This window comes from Thamnophis elegans, chromosome Z (assembly GCF_009769535.1).
Source record: "Thamnophis elegans isolate rThaEle1 chromosome Z, rThaEle1.pri, whole genome shotgun sequence".
Taxonomy (NCBI): Eukaryota; Metazoa; Chordata; class Lepidosauria; order Squamata; family Colubridae; genus Thamnophis; species Thamnophis elegans.
This window is the reverse complement of record NC_045558.1, coordinates 109,253,494-109,280,218: the sequence shown is the minus strand read 5'-3', so window position 1 is coordinate 109,280,218 and position 26,725 is coordinate 109,253,494. Positions and strand designations below refer to the sequence as shown.

At 32.4% G+C, this 26,725-nt stretch overlaps 1 protein-coding gene and 1 long non-coding RNA gene across 2 annotated transcripts; both read right to left on the bottom strand.

The window, feature by feature from the left end:
• Positions 1–1,372: 1,372 nt before the first annotated feature.
• LOC116521302 (cytosolic phospholipase A2 gamma-like) lies at positions 1,373–21,798 on the bottom strand. Its single transcript, XM_032235988.1, has 17 exons — positions 21,781–21,798; positions 19,697–19,748; positions 18,943–19,009; positions 18,229–18,337; positions 16,996–17,138; positions 16,177–16,375; positions 15,158–15,278; positions 14,127–14,267; positions 11,686–11,763; positions 10,881–10,919; positions 9,959–10,108; positions 8,896–9,021; positions 7,122–7,229; positions 6,566–6,658; positions 5,086–5,240; positions 2,754–2,925; positions 1,373–2,145 (listed from the first exon to the last, which is right to left on the bottom strand). The coding sequence occupies exons 1-17, from the start codon at positions 21,796–21,798 to the stop codon at positions 1,994–1,996; spliced, it is 1,923 nt and encodes a 640-aa protein (XP_032091879.1). The 3' UTR covers positions 1,373–1,993.
• On the bottom strand, positions 8,828–10,914 carry LOC116522664. The gene is made up of 3 exons (XR_004256986.1): positions 10,881–10,914; positions 9,959–10,108; positions 8,828–9,021 (listed from the first exon to the last, which is right to left on the bottom strand). It is a non-coding gene; the product is annotated as an uncharacterized LOC116522664 (long non-coding RNA).
• Positions 21,799–26,725: the final 4,927 nt, after the last annotated feature.

The window sequence follows — 26,725 nt, the reverse complement described above, 5'->3', positions numbered from 1 at the left end:
ATTATCATTGTTGAAATATGTGTCTATCATTTAGTATGTTTATCTAAATAATAATAATTGGATACACAAACAAGCTTCTATAGATACAGGAAAATGGATAGATTGATGGGGAGATATGGAGAGGTAGAGAGAGAAAAAGAGGGAGAGATTGCAAGTGCATTTTTCCAAAGGATATTCTTTTCTGTTGTCCAATCTGCATAAAAATAAATTATTGTTATACTTCAGGGAACCTCTAAGTCAGTGATGGTCAACCTTTTCAGCATTAAGTGCCAAAAAGTTCACACAGAAACATCAAACACACATGTGCACACTCTTTGGGGCACCAGAAAAGCCAAACTTTCAGATTCTAGAGTGCATGTGCATTGTGCAACGGAAAATCAGCTGGCTCGCATGTATGCACAGGCCAGTTTTCAACACTGTTGTGCACACAAAGGAATCGTGCTCCAGAAAAGCCAAACTTCTGTGGTCTGACACACATGCACACGTAACAATCAGCTGGATGGCGCACAAACACACATTGATTTTTGGAACTGCCGCCCACGTGAAGGACAGCTGATCGTTGCATGCCAGAAACACAGAAGACAAATAGGCAAGGCCGCACATGCCGGGCGACATGGTTTCCTGTGCCACTTTGGAAAACTGTGGCATAGGTTTCCCATCATGTCTCTAAGTAGTAGGAGTAGTTAGACCAATAAATACATTTAAGAATGAAGTATAAAAAGCAACAGTATACAACCTTTAATCTACATCTCCAAAATAGCTTTCCTACAGTAAATTCCACTTAGGTTTAACCAAAGGGGAGTTTTCCTGTTTTAATAGTACAAAGATATGTTTATTTATAAGATAGGAGATATATGTTTCTAGTAAATTTTATATTCTTTGGATCCTGTAGAAGAATATTTTTTGCAAAAAGAAATGAGCAAAATGTGTTAGTCACTTGTGAGTTTTATTTTGATCATTAACTAGCATAGAATAATAGTAGATGACAATTTAAAACCATCCTAATATGAACAGTTTTATGTACATGTTGTGGAAAAAGTAATTAAAATTTAAAATTACTGACACAAATGTATATGCAACTGTAAAAAGTGCAAGATCTTCTGATCTGGCATATTATTGCTTTACCTAAAATAACCACTGATAAAAAAAACTAAGATTACAATGCATTTAGCCTAGCTAAATCAGGATTTTTTTTTTGTATAAAGTAATTCCATATAATTGAAAATCCATTATTGATTATTTGATAATTCAATTCAATTACTGCTGCATTTTCTGTTTCATCAATTTCATAAAATAGATAACACAAAATAATTTGTTATAAGTTGCATGTACTACTGATATTGGAAATTATGTTAAATTATAAAATTGCTAAAGAGTATTAATGTATAAAAATAACAATTCAAATAATTTTTAAAGCATTTCACAATATATAGTTTCATTTATCAATGTATGCACCTATCTTGTCATTCGGATGGAAATAATACAATGATATACATTTTATTTTGTTGCATTCTGGTGAACTTTATTTTGTAACTTTGGAAGCAGACATTATATACTGATCCCCCCCCCCCCATGCTCTAGAATACTTTAGATGGGAGATGGCAAAAAACAAGCATTCTTCTAGTGATGAACACTCACAGCCTTTGTAAAAACAATAATCAAGTGAGAATTAATAATAATTTGATAATTCTGAGAATAGTTATTTTTTGCCAACCTATTACATCTACGGCACCCTCCAGCTACCTATGATAAAAATGAGTGTATAAATGCAAACTATATATTATAACAAGAAACATAATTTTAGTGATCCATATTCAGCATTTTTACCTAGAAAAGTATTTGCAAAATAAAAACAAACAAAGTAAAATATACTAATTATTAAACTACAAATTATAAGATTTCAATAAAACTATCCTTTAATTCTAGGATTCCTCAAGTTTTTTGCCTTTAAGATAAAGAGAATCTCAACATTCACATCCACAATGTAGAGTTGTTAAGGATTTGCTACAGATTTCAATGTTTGCAGGATTTTTTCAGCATTATTTCGCACATTTATTTTTGCTGCTTCAAGAAGATTTTGGATGTCTTGCTCTGGGTAAGATGTGCTGATGGTTTTATACCTATTACGCCAGTCCGATACGTGACCTTGGAAAACAAAAAGGACCAAATTCAGTAAGCAAACAAACATTTCCTATAATAACATGCTTTCAACTTAGAAGTAAATCTATACCTGTATTTTGTTTGGTACCCTTCAACATAAATTCAATAAAATATAAAAGGAGATTTAAAAAATCCTTTTAAACAATTAGGGCTTCTTTAAATACTTAGAAAAAAGTATTTTCTCAGCATTAGAAAGCAATCTTTGGAAAGATTTTCATACCAAAAAAACATAATATTGATTATATAAAATAGCAACATTTTAATGACTGAATTAAAATTATATCCATAATGCAATCCAATCCAATTTGTCAGTCCAGTTTGGGGAATTTATCTGAATGGGAAATTATCCACAACCAATCATGTTATAAGGCACAGAAATTAGAGGAAAGCTTTTCTAAGTTCAATGTTGCAAACAAAACTCAATGAAAAGGTATTAATTTAAATCTTCCTGCTCAGAAGGCATCAACTATCTGTCATGTCAAACTTATCCCAGGATATAGGAAATGAATATTTACAAAGTGTACTCCTTGTTTTGTCTATGAAAGACTGACTCCTATTCACTTTGAACTATTTATTAAGAACACGTGATATACCTTCACAGTTCACTTTGTTGAAAAGTGGAAAGTGCATGACAGTTGGACAACCATTGCTTCTGAAGATGTAACAGTCTTCAGGGTTGTCTTTATCCTTGTCTAAATTACGGGCATCAATTTCAGGAAAGGGAAGCTTGTTTTCCTTACAGTATTGACTTGCTTCCTTGATAGTCTGTGGGAAGAGAAGATGGAAAAGTGATACTTAATAAAATAAATTCAAACTGCAAACTCTATACCACAGATGAGGTGTCTACACTGAGAGGGATTGTATCTACATAGCAAATAATTAATTATGCTATGAATCAGTAAAAGTAAGATATCAATCAATCAAGTCGAAGTAAAGTAGATCAAAAGAGAAAATTGACATTTGAACTGGATTGAGCTGAAATAATGTCATATTTTAAATCATATATTAACTATGACACACTCAATAATCACATTGCAGTTTAATATATTATGTAAAACAAACTATTATGAAGTACTGCATCCTCATAAAAATGTTGATCTCTGGCTAGTCTGTAAGAACACATATTGGTTTGTTTCACAGTTTTTGTATACCAGCCCTAATTTAGAATTCTGGATTGTACACTACAAAAACAAAACAAGACAAGACACTATTATTGAGAAGGCCTAACAGCTTGTCTATGTCTCCTACACCTTGGGGAAGAGTCAATATACAGAATAAGCAAAAGAGTCATGCATTGTGAGGTGTTTGTGATGTATTCCACCAAATAAGGCTTTATGATAATGGCTAGCATTTTGAATTAAAGCCAAAAGTCTATTGAAATTGATTATATAGAAATGTAATTGTACAACAGTGGGTTTTACTAGCTAACTTCTACCAGTTTCCACACCAGCTGCATATTATAAATTGTCTTCACAAGCAGCACCATGTATTTATTTGCAATACTTCAATCATAATAAAATCTTCCATTGCAGTCCAAGTAAATACACACAATAGGTAGACTGACCATTCTCTATGCTCTTCCCCAAATATCTGATATCAAAAACCTCACAACTCAAACAGCAGCATGTCACTTTTTTAGACCCTTTCTCACTTACGACAAACTTGGGAATAAGACTAATTTAGCAATAGCAATAGTACTTAGACTTATATACTACTTCACAGTGCTTTACAGCCCTCTCTAAGCAGTTTACAGAGTCAGCAAATTGCCCCCAGTAATCTGGGTCCCCATTTTACAAATCTTGGAAGGATGGAAGACTGAGTCAATCTTGAGCCTGGTGAGTTCTGAACTGCAAAACTGCTGGCAGTTGGCAGTCAGCAGAATTAGCCTGTAATGCTGCATTTTAACAACTGCACCATCATGACTCTTTTAATTAAATTAACATTTAATTGTTAAACAGTTGAGCTAAAATAAATGTGTACAAATTTCTCACGTAATTTTATTGCTATCAGCAACTTATCAGTGCAACAATATACTATACAATTATAGGATCCTATAAGTAAGACCTATTCCAGTTTCTTTTATTCCAATAACAGCAGTATATATGTATATATTTTCTTAGCACTATATTCTATGTACTTGAGCCTCATACTATATTCTATGTACTATGATCCTCATGCTATAATACTCAAAAGTTTATGTCAAAATATATTGTTCAGATATTCAGGACTCATGGGAACCTTTTGTTTTTGTTTTTGCTATAAAAGACTAAATACAGTCAGCTTTTCATGTCTATTTTAGAATGGCCTTTAATCTATTTTTGTAATTTTTTTAAGATGATTTGTTGTATTTCTATGTTTCCTATTACTTAACACAGACCTGTTGAATGTACTTTTCAGTTCTCAGTTGCATCATGACATTTTGAAAAGTATAAATCTGGATATGGCAAAGAGGTCAATTCTACCAATAGGGATGGTATTCATACATTAGATAAATTTGTGTAAAGAGGAAGCCTTAACTGGTGTCCTTTCTATGATATGAAGTACTTGGACTGGGTGATTCATTTCATTCATTAGTCAAGTGATCTGCTGCTGATTTGAAATAACTCTTGAAAACAATTATGTGCCCTGCTTTTAATTAGCAAGAGAGACAGGTTATGTCTTATCTATCAATAACACAGGCATGATTCATATAAAGAAAGTACTGATCACAACTTGGGATGACCCTTCAAAGAAGATTGGCTATATCTTTTTCTATCAAGAAGTACTGGACTGTTACAAGAAATAATTTGTGAAACTGAATTGCATGCCATGTGACAATTATTATGACTAACTCCTAAAATGTATCAATAAATTTCAGCTTGAACAATATAAGTATCTCAAAGTACATATATTTATTATTAAAAAATACCAATATGAAAAACATACTTCAAAAGGATCTCCTTCACTAAAATCAAAAGACAGAATGAGTTTCACTTTTCTTTCTGGACGCAAGATAAGCGGGTAAGCAGAATTTATGACAAAGGCAGCATCTACCAACTGAATATTTGTTTTATCAGTCAGGTCTTTGTCTTTCAGGTCAACTAAGGGGAGAAAACAAAATATTTTCTTCATTACTTAGCTGTATAAATCACTTTGAATGATTCATTTACACAATACAAACCTAATCTGGAACTGTGAAAATGTCTTATGCTCCCATCTATCTAAATTCTTAGCTCTGATAAGCATTATCCTTTCCTCTCTGGGATAGAAAACAAAGTGATTCAAAATGATAGAGAAGTTATCATAATATTATTCTAGTATTGTCTTTACAATCACTTCAAAATATATTGTACCATATCCTAAGGCATCAAATGTCTACAATGAAATTTTTCTTATTTTTAAGGTCACCTAATGAGCTCCTTTAGATAATTCAGGATAACTATCTAATCTAACTCAATGTTAGAAAGCACATAAAGCACAGATTTGCCTCATTGCTACTGTTAGAAACTGACTTTTTAAGTACATCTTTGCTCTTGGCAGTAGAACACAGTTATCCAGTAGCCATTTTGTTAAAATTACTTCTTTTATCTGGCCTATACTTTAAGTGTCAGGGAACTATTAATCAGCATTTTAAACATGTTCTTCGTGTATTATGTTGCCAGTAGTTTGATGTAGTTGTTAAGATGCTAGCCTAGAAACAAGGAAATTGTGAATTCTGTCCTGTTTTAGACATAAAAACTAGCTGAGTGACTCTTGTCACTTTCTCTCAGCACAAGTAACTTCACATATTTGTTTAGTGGTGGGGAGGAGGAATATGTTTACCACCTTGAATTACTAATAAAGCAATAAAGATGGGATAAAATCAAATAAATAAATAAATAAATAAATAAATAAATAAATAAATAAATAAATAAATAATAAATAATAAATAAATAAATAAATAAATAAATAAATAAATAAATAAATAAATAAATAAATAAATAATAAATAAATAAATAAATAAATAAATAAATAAATAAATAAATAAATAAATAATAAATAAATAAATAAATAAATAAATAAATAAATAAATAAATATGATAGATAACATTTAATTTTGCTTGGCTTGCTGAGAAAGGTAAACATATACATTCACCTCCCAAATGTGGTAGCAATTTAAAGGATCTAAGTATTCTTGCTTGATTTTGCAAACTTATCAGGCTTAGGCATGTTTAGTATTTGGATGAGAACCATATAGAAATTATTAGGTTTCATAGGTAAGGCAACCATTTCTGTAACCCTGCCAAGAAATCTATATCGGTGTAATTAATAGGATTTAACTTAAAGATATATTTGTCCATTTTATTCTGATCATAAAAGACTATCACAACTGAAGAGAAATAAATGTACATTCATATGCATTCATATATACTTAAGTTATCCTTACTGCATTTGTAAGTATAGTTAGAAATTGTTCCCCATTTCCATGTAAGGATGCAAGCAAGAGATTTGTACATAAATGTAACGATGTCCCATATATCTGCAAAATAATAACAATATTACAATATTAATAATATGAAAATGTTTTTTTTTTCATTTAGTACTGATATCCTATATACATGATCATAATTTTCTAGGGAACTTGTGAAAAGCAGTCTTTCTATTGTGGCTTCACAAATAACAAGCCTGAAACCATGGTAAAAAATGTAAAATCAAAATTTGGTAAATACTTTGCATGTAAAAGAAAGGTGAAAGTATTAAAGTTATGTATTGAAAATAATAGTATTGAACATGTATTACTTATAAAAGGAAAATAATTTAGTTGTCCTGGTCTAATTCACTATTTTTTTGTGTCTGGCCTTTGACACATAATTCACATTAAATCACAGTCTTAGTTTAGAAAAAGCTATCACATCCCATAACTTGTTCATCCCATAAATTGGTAAACTTGATGGTTAAAGCTGAAGCTATTTATCATCCTAGAATATTAATGGTGAACTCACCATGTACTAGGAACTCCCAATTTGACTCTTGCATAGTAATCTTCTCTGTATTCATTTCCAATTCACTTATGACTAATAGCAGAAGTTTGGAAACAGAGCAATGAGTGTTGTTTTAAAGAACAGTTTTTTAACATTATAAAATGGTTAGTTCTGAAATACTGGTAATAACTTAACACTGAGGTTCATGTAACTTTTTCTGAAGTGAAGATTGCAGAAAAAGTAGTTTATTATTCTTGAGTTCAGTGGTGCCCCCAAAGGAAATGATGATAACCATACAATCTGATTTGATTTTATGTATATTTTAACTACATTTTAATTGCACACCAAATATGCAGTGTATTTCCTTGTCTAGCTGTTCTGCAAAATGCAATTTAATAAAAAATATCAATAGTCTTTTTAAGGCTATAAATGTTTTGCAAATGGAAAGAAAAAACCTGTTTCAATAATTTATTTTCACAGCAGAATAAAACTGTAGATTAGAGGTTGAAGTTACATTTTATGAATTTATTTTAGCAGCTGAATGTGGTAAGGTCATCAGAATGGCAGAGCTGTGAATAATATTTTAAAAGAATAATTGGGATGTCTGAGATGGCGATGTTCTGTTTTTATTTTTATTTTCTTTAAACAAAGAAAAGAAATGATGCTTTCAATTTTAAATTTTGTTTATGTATTCTAGTAGTTCAATTATGGAAATACTAGAGGAACAGTGATCTGCAAGGAGGGGCAGGTAATAAATGTGCCTAGAAAGTAGTAAGTTTATAGAGCAGTGGTTGTGCATGTATATCTCTTGGAATTTATCTATTTATCTATTAAAGTTCTATATATCACCAAACAACCATGGGACTGTGCAAGAGTTTAATTTAAAGATTGAATCATGTCATTCAGATAGATTATTTAATATGATTTTAGATTGATTGGAGAGGAAAAAAAACCTTGTACATCTAAAGGAAAATTCAAATGAATTCACTTTGGTTAATTAAACTAAATAGAGAATAGAATTAGATCTTCCCTGATCCATCCTAATAATTTTAACTCTCTTTTTCCAGATTTTCCAAGAAGATGTAGTTTTCACACATAAGCTGTTCAGGCAGAAATCTTTATGAAAGTCTTTTCCGGACTTAAGGTGAATAGCTTACAGCTGTTATCTACAGTAGATATGGATTTAGAGAGTTCCAAGTTACTTTTTTCTCATAATTTAAAACAAAGAATGAAAAATTTAAGGACACATACTCAAATAACAAATATCCAAATCACTGTGGCAAAAAAGCAAACAATATATATCTTAGAACTTCATTTTCATATTTCTAAATTTATTTCTAATAAAATAACAATGAGGATGACATTAATGTGCATATGATACTTACTTGTTGTAATTTCTTTGTGATCGATGAGTACTTTTTTTTCAGCTGTGCAAATACACATATAATTTTTAAAAATGTCAGTGATATGCAGTAAAATGATTTTGCAAGAAAACAATTTACCATATTTCTTGTACAAAGAAAATATTCTAAGTATGTATAGTATATATGTATTGTGAACCACCCAAAAAAACTGGCTAGTTAACTGAGCCAGTCTCTCTCTCAGCCTAATTTTGCAGCTTTGTTTAAAAAGCAGTATTAGGTATTTCCATCATTTTGAGTTATTTATAAAGGGGAGAAAATATTATTACAATAATAACAACAACAGTAAGAAGAACTTAAGCACCATCAAATAAAATGGAAGGAACTGGTCTATAGGAGAGTTTAAAAATATATACATTGTGAATCAAACTTACCTGTAAATTCTAACTGTAAGGTCTCCACCAGTTTCAAAATGTGTTTTCCATTTTCAGTTAGGTCTAAAGAATAATCAATTTCCTTCAGGGTACAACAAAAGTTGTAGGTATCACTGGGCCCTTTGTCTTTTTAATATAATTGGAGATGGGAAGAATTCATTAAAACATTAAACTTAATATGCCATCAGTTCAAATCTTTGGAATATCTGCTATTCATATTTCTTAAATTGCACACTAGATTATATTTCCAAACATTCTTCCAAACTGAATTTAGTGAAATCTTAATTTATAAAACAGACTAGAACTAAAATAGGAAGGAACAATGCTAGCAGATTATTAGCTGGAGGATAGTGAGACTTATAAATCCAATAAAGATAACAACCAAATATGCAAGGCTTAAAGGTTTCTGTGAGGAAAGTCCAAAAAGTCATGATTCCATCCATGATCAAAATCTCACTGGTTTTTATAAGTTTATGAAATGGACCAACATCTTGCCTTTTGGGGATCTCCCCCACCCCAATACTTTGCAAGGGTTCAAACATATATAGTGAATGGTATTGGTGTTAGTCTGTTAGTCTGAACCATATTTTATTTTCTTCTTATCACGTGGATTTAATTTTTTGGATTACTATTTTTCTTCTGTTTTTCTATATAGAAAAACAACACACTGCACATTGCACATTGCATAATGTTGCCTATTTCAAAAGAGAGAAACAGAATAGATAGGATTGTGGACATGTACATGTATACTTTAATTGCCAATTACTTTGGGTTTTATTTAGTAAAAACAGCTGGATTTTGAAAATCTAATAGGTATTCTGACCCAAAGCTCAATCTAAAGCTAAATGAAATGGACAAGAAAACTCCTTCTCTTAGATACAATTAGATACCCATGTCTAATTCTACAAGATAATTCACTACTGTATTCTTGCTAGTGGAATTTGTCTTCAGGCTATGAATCAGAAGAAGAAGCCACTAGTGAAATCATGATGAATTTCACAAAAACAGAAAAAAGCTAAAACATACCATTCTTTAATGTCAACTTGCTTTTTAGGAAACTTACTTTCTAGGATTTCTGTAATGTTTGTGATATGCTTCTTAACATCTGCATGTGTTTTATTTTCCATCATACATGTTTGGCTTTCCATAACATCTAGGAAGAACTTTATTGTCTCTAAAGCAACTTTACAGTAGACACAGGAGCATCTGTATTCTTCAAAAATAGAATGACATTGTTAAATAATTTTTATATCTACAAAGTGAGTGCCCATTTCTTATGATACAGCATAAAAAAAAATCTTGCCCAATTCCACCCAGATTTTAAGCTACAGTTCAGTCACTCACAGAACATTCTTTTCTTAACAAGTTGCCCCTTGTTTGTTTTTAAGTATTATCATAGCACTATAATTGCCAGGTCATATTAGGCTATCACTTGAAGCAAAAAGAGAAGCTTTGCTTCTTGTGGAAAGAACAATTTGAAGTGTCATTAATGAATTAAAGACTACTTGTATAGCCATCCTGTGCCTAGCAGCTGTATGGTTCCTTGACAAGGTGCTTAAACCCTAACAATATGCCTTTATCTGTAAGGTAATGAGGCAAAATATTTGAACTTAACATGACATTGACATCATTTTGGAATCTTCTCCAGTGTTTGATTAACTGGATGAGATTTTTGTGCATGTACAAAATATCTCTTTTCTAGCATCTCCAGGTGGTGATAAAAAGTGGAATTTGGAGAACATGTACTGAAAAAATCCTGTATCTTTTTGTTTTCTGTTGTCCTTACCAAACTTTTCTGGTAATATCATAGTATTCTAATTTTGGACTTGTGCTTTTTCACAAGCTGACATTTCTATTCTTTTGACAAAAAAGCTACTATCAATATTGCACAGTGCAAATACAGGGGTTTAGACTTGATAAAAAGAGAGTGGTTTTCTTTTGAATAGATCTGATATTGTGTACTTCTAACAAGTTGGGGAACTTACCTGATGCTTCATAATAAAAAATAAACTTCTTAAGGATATCTAGAAATATAATAGAGTCAAACAGTTTCAGTTTATAAATATGTTCACAACCTCTTTAAAAACATGTCACATTTCAAAGAAAAACTTTGTCTATATATAAACCTTTCAATTATTTAACATCTTTTTAAGTTCATCTGGTCATATAAACACCTGAAAGTTATTATCTCCAAATTAAAGACTTGAAAATGTCTTCTTTGATCAATTGTCAAGTCATCCAGGACTGTTTTATTTGACAGTTTTAATTTTTTAATTAATTGTATGTAAGTATACTTTTCTGAACTACCTTTATTTTCTGGGCAGTTTTAACATTTTTTTTCAATCTATTATATGGCCAGTTCTAAAATCTTTTAATCTAACAAATCCTAATTAGCAATCAAAATTCAATCCGATTTTATAGCTCAATGCTAAAGTATATGTTCTAACATTAAATGAAACAAAAATAAACAGCTGTGCTGTTATAGCTATCTCAGCATTTTCTAAACAATATTTATCTGGGAAAACAATCTGACTTTACATCAGCTAAAATTTCCATATAAGAGGTCATAAGAGTACATAAGTTTGAAATTCATTTATTCACTGGAAAGTAATTTTCTTCACTTTGCATGTGGCAAAATTTGTCCCACCAGTGCGCATATCTTTTAAGGAATATTTTTTTTAAGATAAATATCTTTTTTTTATCTAGCTTTTCTGGAATGCTGACACTTTCTTTGCTCAATTGGGTCACAGTCAAATCTTGGATAACTTTTTGGGTCAATATGAAACATACCTATTAAAATACCTATTAAAATACCCATTGAAGCTTTCATGTCTTTTTTGAAATCTGCAGCAGCACTTCCCCATAATCCTGAAAGAAAAGGAATAGTTTTCTAGAAACTTAGTAAAATGAGCAAGCATATTTATTTAATAATTTGGCCCCTTGATCATATTGAAAATAACAATTTGGTCATTATTTGGAGAAACCTCAGGTGAGATATAGACTTGTATGTATCACCTCCATTATTTGTTATTTTGATCTTTCCCATCACCTCAAGACAACTGTTTTCCCTAAAAGCAGTATTGGAACCACTCATAAAGATAGCGTCTTTCTTTGAAATCACAATATCTTATTTTCTCACTTTAAAAAGCACTGTGTGTGCTTCATAGAAAATAAAAATCATAACAAATAAACAGGTATTTTGGATTTCTTATCCTAAAAAAGTTAAACTATCATTTTTAAATTACACAGTACTGTATTCTAGATCGTGCAATAAATCATAGCTATAAATGTAAGATATTAGAGATAAAAACTATGTGTGTGTATAAAAATTGCAAAGGGAAGGGGTTTGTCACATTTAGACACCACATGCCTCAATGTTATAAATCTGGAAACATGTATAACATCTGTTCAGTGACGTGCAGTGAATTTTTTTAGACTTGTGGACTTCAACTCCCAGAATTCCACAGCCAGGCATGCTCAGTTCCGATTTAAAGTGACAACATTTGTTTTTCTCCTTTGCTAAATAAGCTTTCTTCTTTCTTTTTCTTTTTCTTCTCCCTTCCCCTCCTTCCTCCCTCTCTCCCGCCCTCTCACCTCTCTCAAACTCAACCCCCCACACACAAACAAAGTTGCACCAGGAGGATGAAGTTTGAATTCCTCCTCCTCCCTCCAACCCACACGTGCCTTTTCCAACTGTTTCAGAGATGATTTCAACTCTGCTCTTGCCTGACATCATGAAAAGAAAAAAAATGTAAAAGGAAAAAGGCAAGAGCTGAGGTCAGGCTGGACTAGTTGCTGCCAGAGTCACCGTGGATGACTCTGCTTAACTGTTTAAAAAAGCCTCTAAAAAAGCACCCTCTACGGGAGGAGGCAGGAGAATGACGTGCCTCATCTACGTCAGGAATTTTTCGGCTTTTAACCCTTGCTTAACTCTGCTTGAGTGATCATAAAAAGTCAGACTAGATAATGTACGTCGTTCTCTTGCCGTCTCCTGTAGAGGGCACTATTTTAGAGGCTTTTTTTTAAACAGTTAAGCACTAAGCAGATGGCGCTCTGGCAGCAACTAGCTCAGCCTGACCTCAGCTCTTGCCTTTTTCCTTTTAATTTTTTTTCTTTTTATGATGACAGTGGTGAGGCTCTGCCTCCCCTGCCTGTCTTGACTGCACATCCCTGCATCTGTTATACCTTTGTTGATGCTGCAACAATAATGTATTTCATTATGGTTCATCATACGGTTGTTTGGATGTTTATCCACCTTTCAAATCCTTCTCTAACTGTGGGATAGACAGTTTTTGTTACTTAATAATATGTACTGTCCCAGGACTTTCCAAGTAAAGCTGCCTTTTGCAATTGATTAATGGACATTTTGTCAATGCTGAGAGTGTTTAAATGTTTTAAATGGTGCTCCAGATGTTGTGGCATTGTACCCAAATACCCATTACCACATTTACTCCTTTTTTCCACAGTCACTTTCCTTCTATTTGAAGATCTTTGTATTTTGTGATTTTTTCCCTTTATCTTCTATTCTGCTGTCTACAAATATATTATTACCCAACAGAATCAGTAGGGTATGAGTGTTCCATGCAACAGAGTACAGATTAGGAAAGAGAACATTTCCCTTTGAACGTAGGTGAGGGCAGCAGGTACGGTACTACCACATCACTACTTTGGATTCAGAGTGTGAAGAATGTGTGAAGAATCCCTTAATGCTGTCATTCCCCATCCTTTAAATTTATAAGATTTGGGAGTTTTAGTGCAATTCTAGAAATATGTACTGCAAAGTAAATTTCTATGAGTCCATTATCACCCTAATTTATTCTCAGATATGTGCATATTGAATTGCAGACTTATTGCACTACAACTGCACAATAGTATGCCTTCTCTTATATGAACCATTACATTCATTCCAGTGATGGGATTCATTTTTTTTTACTATCAGTTCTGTGTGTGTGGCTTTGTGGTCATGATGTGGCTTTGTGGGTGTGTGAAAATCAGCTGGGAGGCAGCAGGAGCGGGGCCAGCCTATTTGCCAGTTCCCTGAACTATTCAAAATTTCCACTACTAGTTCTCCCAAAGATAATAACATGGCTGCAAACATATCAGTAACCTTGTACAATTTATGTATAGTAGTCTGTCCAATATTCCAACTGAAGTAAAGATTCTATGTAATTAAACCCCCCTGCCAGACTGCATATTCTATATCAGTATATGTCTATCAAAAGCAATGATACCTCTCAGATAAGTCATTTTCTTTTCATTCTTCTTTTCCTTCAGTTTGCCATTATTGAACTTGCTTCCCAAATAAGTCACATCGACAAATGCTCCAGGGTTAAAGAATCCACTCTCATGTGGTGTAAATTCAAACCAGATATCTTTAAAGAGATTGAAAAATTACAGTTTGAACATGTAAGTACTACTGTTGCAAAGCAGGGTATTTCTTTTAATATCCTGCTATTGCATGAAGAGTGCCTCAAAGTTTGAAGTCATTTCTTACTGGTTATCTTCCTTTTCCAAAAATTCATTTAGCAACCAATTAAAACTACCCCTCAGGCTTATGACTCTCAGTAGATCCCTATGATTACATGATCAAAATTTGGGTGCTTGGCAACCAGCATTTATTTACAATAGTTGCAGCATCTCATGTGATCCACTCTTTGTTAACTTCTCAGCCAGCTTCTGACAAGAAAATGCAATAGTGGAAGCTGGATTTGCTTACTAACAGCATGATTCCCTTAATAACTGCAGCGATTCCCTTAACAACTATGGCAACTAGATCATAAAATTGGGCATGACTTATTTAGCAACCATAAATTGATGAGTATCTGTACCTGTATTAAAGACATTGTTATACATAATATTATCAGAAAAAATATGCCTCAAAAGTGCAGATTAAAAAGATAATATATATTTGTGACTTCCCCAAACAATATCTATCTATCTATCTATCTATCTATCTATCTATCTATCTATCTATCTATCTATCTATCTATCTATCTAATGTATGTATGTATACATTGTCTGTGTGTGTGTCTGTGTGTGTGTGTGTGTGTATGGATAGATAGATAAATAGATAGATAGATAGATAGATAGATAGATAGATAGATAGATAGATAGATAGATAGATAGATAGATAGATAGAGAGACAGACAGACAGACAGACAGACAGACAGACAGACAGACAGACAGACAGACAGAATGAATCCAGCATGTGTTGATTTCAAAATGAAAGTTGTGATAAACATAGATAGATTTTAGTGTTTACCTGAGTGGAATCGATTTGCAGCATCATCTAATTTGGTTGCATCCACTGCTGCATAGATTGGGTAAGGAACTATCCCATTCTTACAAATTGTCTGTTCATCAGACAGATGATGATCATCCAGCTGTTGAGAAAGAAACTTATAAGCAAATAATCCAAGCCAAGTTACGTATCGTATATAAACTATATGGATTTAATTAGCACTTCAGTATATGTGAGTTCTGGGACACTGTGAGTCCTAATCCCACTTTAGGAAGAAAGCCAGGTGGATAATTTCTCTTAGCCCTGGGAAGCAAGAGCAAACCATTTCCAAAATCTTGCCAACTTCAGGGCTTGTTAAATTACTTTAATATGGATACTTAGAAAATGTCATGACAAAATCTCTTCCACATAAAAATGAAGCACAGTCTGAAGGAAACATTAGCTTTCCTATTCATATAAAAGTCTACTTCAGACAAGGGATTTTAATCAAGTGTACATCCATGTAGGTAAGTGTTACGTTTTATAAATTGAAGCTACTGTCTTAAAATAAGAAAGGGAAAAATTCTCTTTTATTTCATGTAACTTTACAAACAAATGATTTCTTTCTGAGAGTCCAATGAAAATTTCATATGCTTAAGGATACTCACTACTGATACTACTGAGGGGGGAAAATGCTGAGAAATTGGAATGGAATACAGTAGAGTGGAATGGAAGAGAATGAGTTGGAACATTCCACTCCTCAATATTAAATACAATCTCATGTGTTGTATTTTTACAATAATAATTTCCATTTTGTTTTTCTTCCATAAGAAAGTAGTTATCCATTATTCTCCTTTCCTCTCTCCCTTCCTATCTCCCTCCTTTTCTTCCTTCCTAAAGCAGTTGTGGCAGGGTAGAGTGAAAAAGTGCAAAAGATATCGCATTATTGTTTCGTGAGAACATTTGCATGTTTGTTTCTTAAATCACTTAAAACAGTTATAGCATCCATCATATTCTAGGGAACAATAAAATATTTATTAAAAGGAATTCGTTATACTCACTTCATGAATTATTTTGTAAACTGCAAAACAACCCCAGAAATCAGTCAAGGAGTATGTGTCATCTTTACTTGACTCAATCAGGTTTTTTAACGCTTTGATCCAATCCCGGTGTGGATCTACCAGTTTCTCACATAACTTCTCTTCCAAACTCTTTAGTTGTTTTCCCCATTCTTCATTTTCATAAATGTATGACATACACCTTGAAAATAGGTAAATGTTGGCACAGCAATAGTGGAGGATTACCCCAAACCTGAAAACTAAGGGTTAAAAAATGCACATTTCCCAACTTTTCTATTTTGCCTGAGATAGTAGCAGTCATGTCCCTGTCCATAAAATATGTCCCAGCAAATCCCAATAATTATGTTTAGTTCCTAGTTCAGGAACAAAAAGTAGTGGTTATCAGAATTCTGTGCAAAAAGCTAAAAAGAATGGCATGTGTGCTTTATTTACGACTCCTTGGAGAAAATAGGTCACGAAAGAGGGTTTTTCCCTATCTGGATGGCTGTGGGAGTGATTAATATATACATATAAAACTACTGGACAAATGTTTAAAGTTGATTTACTCAGAAGACTTGCTTAGTGAAAAAGCTATTTATTTTCAAGAATTGACATGTGATTTTAAATATCAAGACTTTTAAAACTCCTCTCTCCTTCCAGCTATGTCTCTATTCTTTCAAATGCCATCCCCATGTCATAGATTCATCCACCTACAGCCTGAAGAATTGATAGAGGTAATTTTATCAGATGTCTTGCCTTTTGTTCAGGTGCTATGTCTATAAATGTATAAGTCATCCACCAATATAGTTTGTTGCCACTTACCATGTTGAACCTGATACTCCACAAAGATACATCACTATATCCAGCATATCATGTTCCTGCAGCTCTCTCAGGGTTCCCTGCAGTGCAATTAAAGCCCTCAGTCCCCCACCTGAACCCAGTACAGCAATAGTGGGGACATTGTCCTGGGGGCAGAAAAAATAATTATTATTTTTGATAATATCCACTGGTCAAGTTGAACACTGAACTCTTAAATATATGATGAATGGCGGGTGTGTGTTTGGAAATGTCATTTATCATAGCATTAAAAATCTGTCAATTAGAACCTTATTTTACACCTAATCTCGTAACATATAATGTGTCTTTTAAAATTTAGCATGTAATTCTCCCATGACTTCTTCTCTTCCGTTTCCAATTATGAACTGATTCTGTTCATGTACAATTAATTACAAAAACTTAAAATTTTCATTATAATAGTAACAAAATGCCCTATGAATATCATTGCTTTTTTGTACCACAAATTCTTTACTCACGTACTCAGGCATTTGTTAATATATAATAATATTTGTTAGTGTGGCTAAATGTATTGCATGAACTCAAATGTTATACTTTGTAAACTATGGTTTATAGCTTAGCATGCTGTGTGAAACCAGCTATTATTATATCATCAACAAACTACTATGAAACAAGTTATGATTTAGTACCATATATAAATTCAACACAAAAATACACTTTTCTTAATTATCAAGCTGCTGTTGAAATGAATTTGACATTCATTCAAATATTATTCATTGTCTCCTATTTTTCCAATTCATTCTTCCTTCCAATCTCTCATGCAAATCCATTTATTTCTACCCCACTATGGTCTATCTTCTTTCTTAGATCTTTTCTTTTTTAAAAAATCAGCTTTACTAAACCTTAATTCAACCAATAACAGATTACCCCTCTTTTTCCTGGGCAGGTTATAGGTAAACCACTGCTAGAAATTTCATCAACAATGGAGCCATTACTTTTCTGCTTTCCCTAAGAAAGAGCCATCTGCTGTATAGATCCACTCATGCCTTGAACCCTAGTTGTATCTCATAAGCCCCTTCAAATTTGCTTTTGTTTGAATGTGAAAAAGGGGTATCAATGATTTACTATATAGTATGTTATTATGCTGCTTATTAAGTTGTTTAATTTAAATTAAAGCAACCTTAAATTAAAGCAAATTCTGACTCTTCCCCTCCCCCAACACTCTTAACATGTTTTCCAATGTTATGTATGAATTTTTACCTTGGGACATTCAATGTGAAACTTCTGAAGACATTTTTGCACTATGCATTTTCTTGCCTCTACATGCTGTTTTTCATGATTTGATAGATCTCTTGAAATCCTGATGTCACTATTTGGAAAGAAATGCAGAAAGGTAGAAATCACTCATCATTCAAACACTCCCTATCTACAATGCTTGAAATATTGAAGTAACCTGGTCACTTAATGATTTAAAGTGTTGTAGATGCAAAAAGATACAATTGTATGCAAATAGAAGGTGGTTAGTTTTTTTTTCTTCTCTTGTATATTATGTTATTAAAAATTTAGAACCAAAGATTATATTTTTAATTTTTTTCTAAATGATTATATCTGCAATTTAAATTTAAAATTTTCAGAAAGCATACATCAAGTCCATACAAAAATGTATACTGTAGCCTGGGGAAATTAAGGTTATTAGAACAATGTGTGAGTATATAGTGGTTTGTAAATTAAAAAGAAGAGAAAATATAATTGACAAATATCCTCTTTGCTCATCATCAAGAGCAGGTGTCAGCCAAGTAGCAGAAGACAATATTAATTTTTATATGTTTGATAACAGGCATCAATATATCATGATACTGATTACTCAAAATTAATACATATTATATTAATAAAATGTCAGTGACACTTTGTGAACATATTTTACTGAAACCAAAAATTAAACTAATGGATAGAACTGCTTCTTATCTGACCAACCATATAAAAGCTAAATCTACTTTAGCAGATTCCTCTGAAATCTGGCTTGCTCCAGGATCAGCATTTACTGTGAATGACAGAGTTGTTCATTGTGAGTTATGAAATTTTTATTCTTCCTTCTTGGCAAAATATTGATGTGATTGGATATATAATTCAAATGTTAGTAAGTTTAGGATTGCCACTTTGATGGGGCAAATTAGCATTAAGATTTATACCTACCATTTCAATGACTATAAATCAAGAAAGAAGATTATAGTATGTTCTTTACCTGGAAGCAGAAGCTGGCAGTTTAGAAAATTTGTCCTTTATTGAAAGAAAGAAAGAGATTTTATAAATTTTCCATAGGCAACAAATTCGGTGAAATGAATTCAGTCAAATTTTATTCTGTTCAATTTAACTCTTGGCAGTGTACTTTTGGAAGACAGAAACATCTTCAATATCGTTCAACATGAAGAAGCAGATGCTAAGTATCACTGAGTGGTCAGTCACACTGTCTAAATGTAAAGGTTTGACATTTGCATAAGACCTTTTGGTGTTCCTTTTTCCTTTGTAATATGCTTGCTATAGGGCTACAGAAAGGTCAAAAACTGATTCTCATTTTCAGCAATCATGATTATAGGAAACTCTAGAAGTTGCAAAAAAAAATATCACACATGTCACTTTCATTGTTCCATGCTGAAATTTATTTAGTTCTAAAGGCAGTAAACAATGACTTATTTCCAGTTATAGAGAAATAAATTACATATGTTCTTACCATTTTTCTTCTGTTTTTTTTTCTTTGAATAACCTAAAGATTTCAGATATTTCTGTGGGAAAGAAACATTTTCAGAAAATATCCCACTATACCCTTACACAATTGTTTGTTGCTGTTGTTATATTATTATTGTTTGTTGCACAATCAGCTACATTGTTAGAATGGATTTAATATTTTTAGCTACCTATTGAGTCCTTCCCTCGGATAGGGAGATGTTGTTCTATGAACTTAAAATATCAGTATGTAAGCTATCCATGTAAAGCTGCCTTTTGCAACTGGCTGGTTATGATTGTGTCAATGTGGATGGTGTTCAAGGAATGCCCCAGATATTTTGGGATTGTATCTAAGGTGGCTATTACTATTGGCACTACCTTTGTTTTATTTTGCCACAGATATTCCATCATTATCAGCAAAATACATTATATATTTTTTATTTTTCTTCAGTTCTTTTTCTTCTATTTTGCCACAAGGAATTAATGTAGTCTAGTCCCTCACTATCTGGGAGCTAGAATAATAAAAAGAAAACTTTAAACCTAAAAGAAATGCAAATGAAGACATAAAATAAATAGCTGAATATTTGCTATTATTACTGATCAAATTTTTTTTCAATTAAAGGTTAATTAAATTAAACACTTTTCAAGTGGACATAAACTTTTATGATGTCCCTAGTACTCTTCCAACAGATTTGGCTCAAGCAACCTAGTTAATTTGAAATTTGGGGAAATGAGAATTTTTCTCTTTCACAAAAGAAAAAGAAAAGTGTGAAAGAAATTATTACAAGGAATGAAAACCTGTAGATCCAAGACTAGATTTATCTGTCATGTTCATATAGATTAATGTCTTCTAAAGTCATCAAGACAAAGGTTAAATATCTATCTAGTGTTGTATCACAGATGATACAGCTACAAATATGTGTGTATCTCTGATACTCCACTACTGTTCTGGTTGTATATGGTTTTATTTTTGCCAATGGCAAAGAATCCAATTAAATCCTATCTAGTGTGAGTCTTCTGAGTACGTTAGGTTCTCAATAATGAGGTAGTTATTTAAGGGATGAAAAATAAAGACATGCATGATAAAAATATTTTTATACATTATAAATTTATTCAAGGCCTTTGGAAAATAAATGTGCTTTGGAATTTTAGTATGCTACTTTTTTCTTTGCACATCTAAAAAGGTCAGCCTGCCTTTTGTACAAAACCTCAATGTAAGAATTAAACATATACATGTGCACGCTTGCATCTATGATTTATATGTGAAATATACATATGTACATAGCACAAGTTATGTCTTAGTATGTAGTTTCATATCCAGACACAAAATAAATTATGTAATTAGACTGAACTATAAACCCATCCAGTTATGGTAGCACATGATACACATGTCATGATTATACTCTAATTCTTTTTCTGTCATACATGTTTCTCTCAAGTACAATAAAGTCAGATTATCTATAGAACCATCTTCATCTCACTACTTTGGCCTGTCCTACTCAGTTAGGAAGGGAAGGTGTGTTGTGGCAATATCAGCTAAAGAATTCTGAATGGCAGAGTCCAAAAAGAAAGCCTTCTTTGCCATTGCCCCTTGCTTTTTGGAACCTTCACCTCTCCCCAGTAGTTAAGTTGGTTCCGACTCTCCTGACTTTCAGGAGATGTATAAAGAACTGGCAAAGCTGAAGAAGCTGAAGAAGCTTCTTGAATCAGAAGTGAAATATCTTCAAAGAAAAACCAGAAAATCCAGTTTCTTCTTGAAAAACCTTTGGGACCTGACAAAGATGTATAAAGTCCTAGTATAAAGATCAGGATGACTAGCTTCCTGAAATCCCTCTGCCTTTTAATTAATTTTTAATGTTAAATTTTAACTATATTGTCTCTATTTAAAATTTTTATATTCAATTTTATGGCATTCCATGTATTATAGGTACACCACCATTTTCCTGCTGTGAAGGAAATGGTCAGTTTCTAAATCTAATAAATAAAATAAAAATATAATCATCTTTATTATGTTATTTCTACCTCACATTCTTAGCCTTAAAACCCAATATAAGTAGAGAGTCTGGGAAAAAGTATAAACCTTCAGCCTACCTTTTCAGGAACAAGCATAAGGTTAACTGAGTATACCGTCCTAATTCCTCTTTGAAAAGAAAATATTCATAAAGAAAAATATTCTCCAAATAACCATACTCACATTAAGCTGAAAGAAATCACATTCATCTATTCAGTGAAAACTGAATTCAGTGGAAACTCTGCTTGTCTAGAATTGATGGAGGATAAAATATATAAGCAGGCTATATATACAGAGATATACAGGAACTGCATCATAAACCAATATCATTTTTCCTGATAATCAGGTGCATTTTGAAATCTTTTCAGAAGAAGTATGAGCTAATTCATTTACGATGAAAATTTCTGAAGAAAAACCACAGGACATACAAGCAATAAATGATAAATGATTATTAAAATGATAAAATACAGGAGGAAAGGGTAAATCTTGCCAAGAAAACTACAGGAACTAATCCAGGCAATCACAATCAGTCAATACTAACTCAAAAGCATATCTTGTCCTCCCCAAAAGGTAAACATAGCTATCATATATAATAAGACTGTTGAATAATCAAACCATATTTACTATTTGCAAATATGAACTGACAGTCCATATGGTGAACTTGATTACAGAGGTGAATAGTATAGCTGTGATATTTAATTGTATTCAGTTTTCAATTCTTCGGTGTATTGTTCTTATCACCATAAATATGTAAATATATGCATGGATATTTTCCAAACACACACATTTTTCTTTACAAATATTTTTAATCTATGAAATATCTGCAATTATTTTTTACCAAGAACAATGTATTCTCTATACATATATCCTGAACATGTGCTCCTTTTATCTACATTTAACATACAAATTGATTTTTGGGGGGTTAATTTGCACAATATATGGCCATAGATTGTTCGGGGGGGGGTGCCTTGGGATATTTCAGTGTAAAAATATTGAGGAATGTGGAATGAAATGACAATGCTACAATGACTTGCTTTTCTAGTACTATGGACAATAATATTATGAAATCGTTGTTTAAAAAGAGTTATAAGAGGAAAAAGAAATAAACTGAGAGTTTTTTTCTATGTTCATTTGGCAAAAATATTATGCTCAGTGTAGAAAAGATGTATCCTCTGTTATTTCATAACATGCTATCTTATGATTCTTTGTAAGTGTATGTGAAATGCTGTTTTATTTATTTAAATATATTTCTTTAAAAATTTTCATATAATAAAAGATAAACAAAAGCAAAGAAAAATAAAATAAAAAGTAGAATAGAAAATGTTAATTTAATATTCCTAGCATGAATTTGTATCCAAAATTTCTTAGCTTTTTAACAAATCCACCATGCGTGAGAAACACATCCCTTCATGCTTTTTACATTTCCAACACTGTTTTGAAATATCTTCATATGTTGTTTCCTTATAGTTCCCTATACTATGCATCCAATGACATCCATTTTATAAAAGTTATAATTATGATACAGTGTAAATTTAATACCAATACTCACACTCTCTCCCACATGTCCATGTCTACATTATATCCAAACTTAGTAGCTCAATCTGTCATGCAATCTTTAACCTTTTCTTATTTTGTTTCACATCTTAACAAAAGTTTATATATTTTTATTAGCATATGTACATCATTTGTACATAATTAAACCTTATATTCCATTTGGTGTTTTTCAATTCCCATGTTCTTTTAATATTCATTAAAACTTTCTTTTAACTAAGATATGGAAACCAATTATTTCTTAAATACTTTATGAGTAATAAACTATTTAAGAATATATTAGAGTATATCTCATCAATAGTATATGTGGAAGATAGATAGGTTGATAGGTAGGTAGATAGATAGATAAATAGATAGAAAATCACACATACATATGTACATACATACTGTGCTGACTGCATCAAAAGTAAGTCCTGTAACCCATCTTCTAATATCCAACCCCCCATCATCCAATGCTAGATATGCAGGCCCCTAACTTCCTCAATACCAACCATTACTGACCTTAAATTCAAGCTAATTAACACAAGAAGCCTCTTAAACAAAATGCTTGAATTTTGAATTCCTCTTACTACATACAGTTATATTTGACATGATATTTATCTGTGAAACATGGCTGAACGCATCCCTTCCTGACTCCATTATCACTACTGTGACTACTGTGATCGTGAAATCTGTAGAGGAGGAGGAGTTGCTATTTTCTATTAAAAATATCTAATCTAAAAAATCCAAATCTAAAAAATATTCAAGTTACACATGAATTCACTCTTCCTGAGACCATCATCTGTGAGCTGTCCTTAAACACCACACTTTGTATCTTACTTTGTTACAGAGCCCCTGATTACAACATTGTACATGCAAACAAATTAACTTCACTATTTATGTGTGCTGCCTCCTGCCCACGCCCTCTTACCTTTCTTTGGTGACCTCAACCTACCTCTTATTAATTGGATCCTAAATGAATGTACAACTTAATCCATACATGAAACCATGTACAATGCTGTTACTAATCTGAGACTAGATCAACTAGTAACTAACAACACTAGACTCAACAACTGCTTTGATCTCATCTTCTGCAACAGTTTGAACTCCATGTATGTACTACAAATAAAAGAACCCTTTTCCAATAGTGACCACAGCATGATTGACTTTTGTCTCAATATAAGTCCTTACAAAAATCATAATAATAATAGTATACCCAATTATAACTTTTAAAAAGCTAACTATGATGTCATAGACACCGACCTCTCACCTCTTGATTGGCACATTCTATTCACTGGCTGTAATATGCCGAAGACCATTATAATGGTCAAAAGAGTCATTGAACTATATATACCAGTAATAACCCCCAAAACCAGGAGAAACAAATTACCCATAACAATAAGAAAGCTCAAATCCTCCCCCCCCCCCCAAATCTCTCTGACAAACAAAACAAAACTGCTAACTTTAAAAGCCACTACAAAAACCTATGCCACCGGATAAAGATTGAATGCACCAATTATCACATCAAACAAGAGGAAAACCTTCTGCACATGAAATCCAACCACGCCTTTAAATTTTATTAACAACCAACTTAAAGACTCAAGATCCATCCCACCCCTGAAAGGACCTAACACAAAGACTGCAGCAATGAAGCTGTTAAAGCCAACCTCTCTTTAACACAATTTTTGGCTCTGTCTTAGTAAACAACAATGGCTCATGCCCAATAGTTCCTAGTAACACAAATCAATTTTACAGAAGATAATATTAAAAAGGCATTACGCAACCTAAAACCATCCCTATCTAATTGGACCTTATGGAGTATATGCTACTTCTTAAAAAAGCTTTCCATTGCCATAGCAGATCCTTTAAGCATAATCTTTGAAAAAGCTTTCAGAACAAGCTCCTTGCCCAACCTATAGTCTCTAGCCACTGTCATCCCTATCTTCAAAAAGAGAGGCCCCAACCTAGTTGAAAAATACAGACCAATCTCTTTATGTTGCGTTACCTAAAAAGTCATGGAATCAATCATAAACCAATCCATTACCCTCCACTTAGAAATGAACAACCTACTCTCTAACAAAGAATTTAGTTTCAAGAAAAATGTATCCTGTAATCTACAACTCCTACACTGCAAAAACATATGGATACACCTCAATTAAGGCAAAGCAATTTACACAGGGTTCTGTAAAGCTTTTGATTCAGTGGTACACAATAAACTACTTCTAAAACCAAAATCTTATGGCATCTGGACCCCTCTGGACCCCTCCATAATTGGATTGCTGCGTTCCTGTGAAACAGGCAACAAGTCATCAACATGGGGAGCCCCATATCAAATACTGAACCTGTTAACAGCGGTGTCCCCCAAGGCAGTGCATTAGGACCAACATTCATTATACTTTACATAATTGACCTTTGTGATCATATTATCTCTTTGCTGATGGATATAAAACTATTTAATACCACGACAATTCTGCTATCCTTCAAAAAGACCTTGACTATGAGTCAAAATGTTCAAACAATTGGCAACTTCAAATCTCCACCAACAAATGCTCTGTCTTAAACACTGGCAAAAAAAAATCAGAACACAAAATACAAGCTGGGTGGACACCACCTTGTATCCGGTTCCTATCAAGGGCTTTGGAGTACTCATATCTAATGATCTAAGTGGCAGAGCCCACTGTAATAACATTGCCAAAAAGGCATTAAGAGTTGTTAACCTAACCTTGCATAGTTTCTTCTCTGGTAACCAGAGTATATGAAACATTTGCTAGACCAAGTCTCAAATACACCTCATCTGTCTGGAACCTGCACTGCATATCTTACACATTAATATAATCAAGTGAGTTCAGAGATACTTCATGAGAAGAGTCCTCTGCTCCTCTGCTCACAACAGAATACCTCATGCCACTAAACTTGAAATTTTGGGCTTAGACAAGTTAGAATTACATCGCCTTCGGTCTCACCTAAGCATAGTGCATAAAATTATCTGCTACAATGTCCTACCTGTGAATGACTGTTTCAACTTCAACCATAACAATACATGAACACACAATAGATATAAAGTTAAGAAAAACCACTTCAAAATCGACTGCAGAAAATACGACTTTTGCAACAGAATGGTCAAGGCCAGAAATGCACTACCTGACTATATGGTTTTTTCCCCAAACCCCCATAACTTTAACCTTAGTCTACTGTTGATCTCACCCCATTCCTAAGAGGTCTGTAAGGGGTGTGCATAAGTGCACCAAAATGCCTATAAATAAATAAATAAATAAATAAATAAATAAATAAATAAATAAATAAATAAATAAATAAATAAATAAATAAATAAATAAATAAATAAATAAATAAGTAAGTAAGTAAGTAAGTAAGTAAGTAAGTAAGTAAGTAAGTAAGTAAGTAAATAAGTAAGTAAATAAATAAATAAACAAACACACCACATACATACAAGCAGACCTCTTTACAGTTAATGTGAAAGCAATTTGGGATTCAGTA

Coding starts and splice junctions, on each gene's coding strand:
- LOC116521302 (XM_032235988.1), bottom strand. Junction 14,268..15,157: donor TGCAAATCGATTCCACTCAG/GTAAACACTAAA, acceptor ATCTCTTTAAAG/ATATCTGGTTTGAATTTACA. Junction 10,920..11,685: donor TTTAATAGGTATTTTAATAG/GTATGTTTCATA, acceptor TTATATTTCTAG/ATATCCTTAAGAAGTTTATT.